The 8,584-nt window shown below is 37.5% G+C and overlaps 2 protein-coding genes across 4 annotated transcripts in view; one reads left to right on the top strand and one right to left on the bottom strand.

Moving 5' to 3' along the window:
• The window catches only part of LOC122091697, a 10,885-nt gene extending 5,350 nt beyond the window's left edge, over window positions 1-5,535 (top strand). For 2 of the 3 annotated variants that reach the window (XM_042661770.1, XM_042661769.1), the window contains exons 6-8: window positions 1,830-1,866; window positions 4,844-4,958; window positions 5,050-5,535. In XM_042661770.1, coding sequence (XP_042517704.1) covers window positions 1,830-1,866; window positions 4,844-4,958; window positions 5,050-5,287 — 390 coding nt within the window. In that variant the 3' untranslated portion in view covers window positions 5,288-5,535. The remainder of the gene's footprint in view (window positions 1-1,829; window positions 1,867-4,843; window positions 4,959-5,049) is intronic. The other variant, XM_042661767.1, reaches the window with a different exon arrangement.
• A 378-nt stretch (window positions 5,536-5,913) lies between these two features.
• Window positions 5,914-8,083, bottom strand: LOC122091698. The gene is made up of 2 exons (XM_042661771.1): window positions 7,597-8,083; window positions 5,914-6,327 (listed from the first exon to the last, which is right to left on the bottom strand). The coding sequence occupies exons 1-2, from the start codon at window positions 8,025-8,027 to the stop codon at window positions 6,162-6,164; spliced, it is 597 nt and encodes a 198-aa protein (XP_042517705.1). The 5' UTR covers window positions 8,028-8,083; the 3' UTR covers window positions 5,914-6,161.
• Between the last annotated feature and the right edge of the window lie 501 nt (window positions 8,084-8,584).

Raw genomic sequence — 8,584 nt, 5'->3', positions numbered from 1 at the left:
AAAAAAAAAAAAAAAAAAAAAAAAAAAAAAAAAAAGAAAAGAAAAGAGAAGAAGAACCATAACCAAAATAGAAAAATATTTCAGCCTTGGCCCAAAATCAAAATTTGATTCCATGGTATGTTGAAGGTTGCCTTTTCCACCCAGGAACAAATTCACTGCCATACAGTCAATTACTAGTGATTGAGGCTTCATGCTGGTGAGTTCCATCCTGCATTCCAACTGAGTACGGGTTTTTGGAGTTAGCTCGATCTTGAGGGATTGCAACCTTAGTTCCCCGAACTCTTTGTTGTTTTCAGATACCCCTTGTTCCCCCCCCCCCTCTTTCTTTTTTATTTATATATTTATTATTTATATTTCTTCCTGTTGAGAGTGGGCCTCAGCACAATGGTAAGGTTTCTCCATTGGACTTGAAGCGGTAAACAGCCTCTCCACAAAACGGGATCCTCCCCAGACCCCACGGTGACGGGAGCCTCATGCACCAGATACACCCTTGTTTTTTTATTTCTCCCTGTTCATCATGAAACACCTTTTCATCTGTTGATCAAGTAACCCATTCAACTTAAGCAACTGTTGCAGTGTTTTGAACTGGAATAGAACCAAGAAAATAGCATTTTGGCTCCTAACATGAACCCATCTGGGTTCCTGGAAAACCTGGTACTGGTGCAGTTTTAGTTCAGAGATTTATTTAATAGAAGATTTGTGATAATTGGATTTTCATTCAATCCAAGCTCTATGTTCTTAGATATTCATGTTGAAGCAACAACTAGACACTCCTTCTGGTACCTGACTTGGTGGGAATGAAGATGGCCAACCCATAAACCGATTGTTATAGGTTAGATTCAAATGGAGTGCCTTTATGGTTAGCCCAATCCTTCCCAAACTGTCCATTATTTGACTGAAGGACCCACTAAGAAAAATATGTAATAAATTTTCTGGATTTGGATGCATCTCATCCTTGTTGATAAGGGGTCAGATTTAGGTTTGATGATTAGTCATTAATCTTATTGGTAACTTGACCAAATTTCCACCCCTGGTTTGGGGTTGACTGATTGAGGACAGTATATGATATTTATAACTTGTGAGCTCTATTGTTCCACTGCCAAACTGCTTCAGTAACCTTGACTGTACTTGTTATTATCTTTTCTATTTATTCCAGTCCTTATATTGGTTTCATTTATCGCAGAGGGAACTTCTTCTAGGTGGTGGAGAAGAGTCTACAATTCGCAGACGCAATTTACAGTAAGTACTGTCATCTGTTTATCGAGTGAGAAATCTCCTTTTTTTTACTGTTAGATGTTGACAGCTGTGAACATTACAAGGGAACTCATGTGCTAACCATACTAAAGATTGATGATTATGCGGTTAATGTTTAGCTCACTCGTGATGACCATTCTCTAGTGAGAAGCTTTATCATGTTCTGGTACCATAGGTTCTTTATTTGATCTAGTCTTTCTTTTTTATTTTATTTTTTTGTTTTTTATTTTTTATTTTTTTTAAGATCATGTGCACTGAAATTCCCCCTGGCATTGGATGTTTAGCATTTCTGGCTTTCAGCCTCACTTTATCCAGTCTTTCCTGCCACTTTTGACTGTCTTATCCTAGGTTTCATTCTCTCAGTGAACTTATCAAATTGTAACCGTTTTTAGGACAAAGACTGGGATGACATCTGCTGCAGAAAGCATCACAGAGAGCCTTCGCCGCACTCGTCAACTGATGGTTCAGGTTGTGATCTGTCTGTTCTCTTAAGACAATTTCCTCGGTCATTTTTATATTGAAGTTCTTCATCGGAATCAGGATTATTCTGATCTTTTAATTTATAAATGTTTCAGGAGGTGGAAAGAAGTGCAAGTACAGTGATGACATTTGGTAGGTCTCTGTGTTAGCAGATGCATTCATTTCGTCTTTAACAGTTAGATGGTAGATTTGTCCTAGTCCTTTCATTTATTTTATTTTATTTTTACTATAAATTTCCTGCACTGCCTCATCTATTTCGAATATTCTATTGGTTGGCAAGCGCGATCTGCATTTCAGCATCTGTATGGGTTTGCTGTTTGAAAGCTTTTGGTGTGACTTTTCTGCAAGTAAAAGAGTGATGATCTTAGAACATAGATTGGAGAATCTTGGGTTGACACTTGCATGGGAGCAGAACATCCAAGAAAGAAGAAGAGATGTTTCGCATATTGTTAGCTGACACCCCAGATTCCCCTGTTACGGCATTACTATAAGTCCTTGCTAACCACCCATTTCAAATTCGAGAATATATGTCTTGCACTTCCCTGTTTAGAGATAAAATATTAATGGCTAAAACTTATCGAAAAATTCTAAGTACAATAAAATGGAGGATAGGGAACCGAAACAATTTCATAAATAAACAATATAAAAAATCATAACAATCAAGAGTGACCTGAAAATAAAGTGTTTGTGATTGTTGAGGAATTCAGAACATGAGTTTTGGGGGAACTGGACGGCATTGACCAAAGTGAGGATATAAGGAACTTTCAGGATAAGAAGAAAATGAGAATTGCATAGATAAATATGGTGAGGAGATAAAGTGGTTCAATAACCAGATCTTTACCTGACATGCTATACAGAAAGATGCCAGAGTGGCAGATCCTTACTGTGTGAGAGGGATTTTAGTGGATAGGGAATTTGATTTATGGCCAGCCAGATGTGAGGAAAAATATAGACCAATTGTCTGGTACTGTGAGAACTTGTGCAGGGATGCCTCTTTCTCCTTGGACGAATAGGAAGGTACCTCTGATATGTGTGGCAACTGTCTGTCTAAGGTTAATGAATTCATCTGTGTAAGACCAGTTTTTCAATCAAGCCTTACAGTCAATGATAAAGAATTAAGAAGATTTAGTATTGATTTGGAGAGCCTTGACGTCCAGGCGGTTTGCCTGGGGCCAAGGCGACTGCCGCCTTATTGCATTATATGCCGCCTTTTATTTTTGGCACTTATTTATGCCAAATACCATTTATTTCATTTACTTAAGATATTATTCATAAATAAGCAAATACCCCATATTTGAATCCAATAAAAATAGTTTAAAATCAAATTCCAAAAGGATAAAAAGTCAACCCCCCGGTCCAAGAACAAAAACTGGATTTTTGGTTGTAGGGCGATTTTCAAATTTCGAATGCTAAGATTTTTCTTAATTCTGAAAATTTTATAAATCTTATCATGATAAAACATTGCTAAAAACCAAAAGTCCGGTAAAATAATATTTTGTCTTGATGTCCATAAAATTTTTTCCATTCAAGCGATTTAACAGCATTCGCACACTTTAAAATATGTTTGACTGGAACATAACTTCGTCATAACAACTCAAATTTAAGTAATCTTAGACTTGTTGGAAAGCTAGTTTTGTGTTATACTTAATACAAAAAGTCTCATGTAAAAATAAAATCATTTGACCAATAAAACTTATTATAGAACAAGAGCATTTCTCTAAATGTCAATAAGTTGTTGATTGTGACTGTTGATTTTTTATGACTTGATGTTGCTTAATATTGATTGATTTTTTTTATGTCATAGCCTCATAGGTATATATTATGAAATATAAAACAACTGTAGAAAATAGGGGAAATAAAAAATAACACATGGCCGATTTGATCGCTATGGCAACGCCATAGCGGATGATTCACCGCCAAATCGATTAGCCACCCCTCAACCACCTTGGGTTGCCATGACGCCGTGACAACTATGGCGTGTTGGAAATCTTTTTGTTCGTTCTTGAATGTTATCGTGGTTATGCTTGGGCGTCTTCATTTTCCCAAAAAACCCATGTGATTCATTGGATAAGTTATCTGGAGTCATTTTTTTAGCTCTAATTTATTGATGGAATATGTGCTCTTTATTTGGGTACCTTCATTTACCCTTCTTCAAAAAAAATTATTTTTGCCTAGTCTTGAGTCCCTTGACTCTTGTTTGCCTATGAATATGAAAAAAAAAAATTGTATGCTCAACATACATGTGCATTACAGTAAAATAATAAGGCAAACTACAGGGAACAGAGTCAACTCATTAACGTTGAACATGAAGAAAGCAAAAGGAAAGTCTTATTAAAGAAGTGATGCTCATTAGATGTACAAGCATGAATTTCAGGGATACCAAGGGGAAGTTGCCAATGCGATTTTAGATGATAGGCTAGGTCATGACAGGGGATAGGTAAATCATTTTGCTAAATCCTTCCAGGTGGTAGGAGAACCAGAGACTTCTTAAAATTGAAACGAGAGGAAAATAAAAGACAAGAAAGTGATTACGATGACCGTAACCCCCCCCCCCATCTATTTTATTATAGGCTCCTATCATGACTGGATTGTTCTGAATCTCTGTACTCCCAAAGATTTCTGTGCACCAATTACTATCTGCACTTATTTCTGCCTTGCCACTTCATAAAATTGGATACAATTTATATTAGTAACTACAGCTAGAAATGGTGAAAACTACTGGAGCCATAAAGTCGGCTGGCAATGTTATTGGAGTTTATAGACATGGTAAAATTTCCATTATCAGTTCAGTTGTATCATGTGCATTGTTACTAGTGGCTGCATGGGAACATCTGTTGGCTGAGTTACACAAGTTGAGGTAATATTAACCATTTGATCTCTATCCTCGTTAGATCAAAATTCTGATAAATTTCTTCTCAGAACATCCAGGACTCAGTTCCGTTGACTTGCATCTGTTTTATTGTATTGCTTTCATACATGGTTTCATGGGTCCAGCCCAATAGCATTTATTTATGATTATAATTCTCCGAGTGATGACATTTCTAAGCGATAATCTAGAAAATCTTCTTATCGGAGCCAGAGCTGACAATTAGTATGTGTGGTTGTTCAGATGAATCAACAGGAGTACTAAAGAAGGCAGAAAGTGAATACAAGGGACATCGCTCCCTGCTTATGCGAACCAGAAACCTACTCTCCACGATGAAGCGCCAGGATGTCATTGACAGGTGAAGAAAGGAAAAGCAACTTTATTTACTATTTTTTACTTCCAACACCTCCTTGAAATCACTCATATCTATTAAATTTTATTTTGGATAGGGTGATAGTTGTTGTTGGGTTTCTCCTCTTCTCTTGTGCTGTCCTATATGTTGTCTCAAAACGTATTGGAATACTCAAGTTGCAGAGAAAGGTTACTGCTGCAATCAAGGCAGGGATGGCTGGACAAAGAGGGATGAAACCTCAACCTCCAGAAGATGCCTTTAATTCCATGCATCTTCATGAAAATGTAGTTCCTGATGTGGAGGTTCCATTACAAAATATTCGTGATGAACTCTAATTACCACCCCCCCCCCCCCCCGGTTGAAGAAAATGGAAGGAACTTGTACTGTATTCATCTAATCTGCAATGCCATGGCTGGATCTCCATTTTTTTGTAGTTTTTATGTTCCATGTAAAAAATTTGGCTACCAGCCATGTCAATGGGGGATTAATCTCTTTATTTCTTCTAAGTCAGCTGTAAAATGTCTGTTTTTTTTTTTTAAGGCTGTGTTTTCTTCCAGGCCTTGCAATAAAATTCTTTCTAATATCTCAAAATGTAAATGCATGTGTCAAAGTGATCCAATAGTTGCCACATTCATAATTACATCATTCAGTTTATGAATCTTTTTACCTTTACCTATATTTGATTTCAATGCTATTTCATTTTGTGCCATGAGTTCCTAAAATTTTTGGAGCTCGATTTGCTAAGCTTGCAATTTATTTTTTAAAACTGGATAGGTATCGATTGAAGCACAAACAAATATCCAGTTTTCCTGTCCAATGATGAGAATCTGATTAAATTATCAACTTCTTTGCCATCCCATATCCATAATGTAGGATTGAGGAATATTTACAGTAGAAGTATTATTGGGGGAAAGAAAAGAAAGAAGAAAATTAAATCCATGGCAAAAAGGAGAGGGGCAGAGACTGAAAGTACACTGCAGTTAGCTTTTTCTGATGGGTGGAAATACAAGATAGTAATCAGGTTCATTCACTACATGGCAACTATAGCTTTCTGATTTTGCAAATGACATAACCAAATTAAGCTATTCGCCTCTGCTAACTCCGGCGCGGAACAAAATTGGGGTGAACTGAGAACCTGTGGTCTGAACCCAGACCATGGTGGAAACCCAATGTTACAGAGAGCTCAATGGAATTTAGCATTTGTACACTCTATGCAAGAAGCCAGAAATTTCTTTGTTTTTTGGTGTTGAGAAGATAGCCTGCATTTTGGCCCTTCTTCTGAACACCAACACATGTGCACTTACTGTTCTCAATCAAATACTCTGCTGTATCTACCCCTCTTGTCCCTTTTGCAGACCCTCCATTCATCTTAAGTCTGTTAATCACATAAGAGCGAATTAGAACATTGAATTTTCATTTGGAGTAAAAAAAAAAAAAAAAAAAGGAAAAAAGATTTTGAAATAAAGATTTATATACTATATGAAATGAGAAACCAAAAGAAAAAAAAAAATGTCTTCCCATTGATGGCCTTTAGGATTTGGTCTTGAACTTGGCATGTTTAATTTTCTTTTCTGTTAATATGTGAGAGTTGTAAAAATGCATGGTAGCTACTGTAAAACTAATTGAACATGGTTGATCAAGTAAAAGGTGACAAAGTCATTGGACCAGATTTTTCTTAATCCATGCCGAAGGAGAATCCCTTGATTGCAGCTTTCAGATGGGCGGAGAGGGTATCATGCAACAAGGGAGATTATTATCAACTTTGTCCAATGGGGGGAGGATGTTTTAGGACCCTATGATGGTGGCTGAACCCTACATTACAGGTGTTGGAAAACTTTCCCCAAAGTAACTTAAAGAAGAAGGAGGGAGCACTGGAGAGGATTCCTTAAAAACAGTATGGCCCTTATACCAGCGCTGGGGCGTTTTCTGCCTTTCAAAAGGGATGGGACAGTCATTTTGCCCCTAAATATGTCTGGGCACAGGGGCTACGCAGCCTTCTAGTTTTCTTTTTCCGAAAGAAAAAATAGGAAAAAAAAAAAAGATGAAAAGTATCATTATCATCTCCAGATCTTGTTTATTGCTAATCTCTTTGCAGTGTATCACTTATGTACCTATAAAAAAAATGTATCTATAGAAAGAAAGCATACATAGATCTAGAAGATCTGTATTAGCTATATCAAGTTAATAGGAAAAGGTTGGGAATGCCGCACGTATACCCAGATCTATCTCTCTCCTCTTTCCCTTGAAAAAAATCCCCTATGCCCCTCTTATCCCAACCCTCCTATTAGTTAAGCCGCTAGTTTCAGGAAAATCGACGGCACACCTAACCTCCTCCCCAAGTAAATATATAGGAGAATGAATGTTAATCAAATTCAGTTAGTGCTAGTCCTTAAGTGTTGGCATTTGGGGTGGAATTATGGAGGCTTCAAATTTTTTTTCACAAAAAAATATTCAAGTGTTCTTGGGAAAGGGCATGCAACAAATTGGCTCTAGTTGTGTACTATTGCCACAATTCCTTCAAATCAGATCATAAACAGAGACAAGAAATCACTAGCTTCAAGAAGCAAAGAACTGTAAGGATGGGCATGCAACCTGTTTGAAACAAGAAATATAACAAAGGTGTATGGATATGATCAGAGCTCACCCTAATAAAGCATTGGAGAGACTACGACGCTGGCCTATAACAAGGACTTCAATTGAAAGCATCCTACTCTTCAATAGAATAGCTGAGGCCTTATCCTTTCCATCCATTTCCACCCTCTCTATATGCACCCTCACCTTAGGCTGAGCAGCCTCACAAGCACTCTTCATTAGATCAAGAAAATCTAAATGATCTCCATCACCACCATGGCCTTCTATGGAAGAGTTTGTGGCCGCGAAAACCGGGGAAGAGGGTCTTCTAAGAAAGGTAGATAATGTGCTGCGCCATGAAAGGGGTTGATCTACATGTAATAGAAAGAGCTCATCGTGCTCAAGCACTGCATGAGAAAGAGCCCATTGTAGTGCACCCGCCGATTCACGTGTAGGGTCGGCAACGACCATCACCTTCTTAGGTGCACCGGTTGATACCTCCATTACAAACGTGACGGCGAGCCACCCCACCACCCCTCCTACCACCACCACCACCACCACCACCACCAACCCCCACAACAAAGGGGGGTTGGTATGGTTTTTGGGTAGTAAAAAAGGGGTTGTTTTGGGCCCACCAACATATAAATTTAAGGCTGACATTTTCTGAAGTATATGAAAACAAGGATGGATGATAATAGAAACAAACAAAAAGACAGCTCCCCATCTTGTGATTTAAGTTCCACAGCTTTATCTTCCCATTCTAAATGTAGGAACTTATATCTTTTTAGAGTGTAACCCATCCTTAGGACGCGGTCAAGACCTAATGCCAGAAGAAGAAAATGCATTTTTCTTTCAATAGAAAATACTACAAATTCATCCTGATTGACCAAAATACAAAACTACTCACAAGGTAGGAGATGGCAATTTGTTGGTTTCAAATAGTCTGGTACAAGGTTCTAAAAATCAGATTGGATCGGATACACTGGTACGGTCCAAAGGTAAAAACATAATAAAATTTTGATTTTTATTAAAAATAAAGGTAAATCTGTCTAATATGATCT

The sequence above is a fragment of the Macadamia integrifolia genome, chromosome 10 (genome assembly GCF_013358625.1).
Source record: "Macadamia integrifolia cultivar HAES 741 chromosome 10, SCU_Mint_v3, whole genome shotgun sequence".
Lineage (NCBI taxonomy): Eukaryota > Viridiplantae > Streptophyta > Magnoliopsida > Proteales > Proteaceae > Macadamia > Macadamia integrifolia.
Note: the sequence above shows the minus strand (reverse complement) of the source record. Positions and strands in the feature narration are given on the sequence as shown.

What these genes read in the sequence shown, in the direction of transcription:
- LOC122091698 (XM_042661771.1), bottom strand. Translation starts at nt 8,027, where the DNA reads ATGGAGGTATCAACCGGTGCACCTAAGAAGGTGATGGTCGTTGCCGAC. An exon ending in CTCTCCAATGCTTTATTAGG is followed by an intron (nt 6,328 to 7,596) that starts GTGAGCTCTGAT and finishes TGTGATTAACAG; the next exon opens with ACTTAAGATGAATGGAGGGT.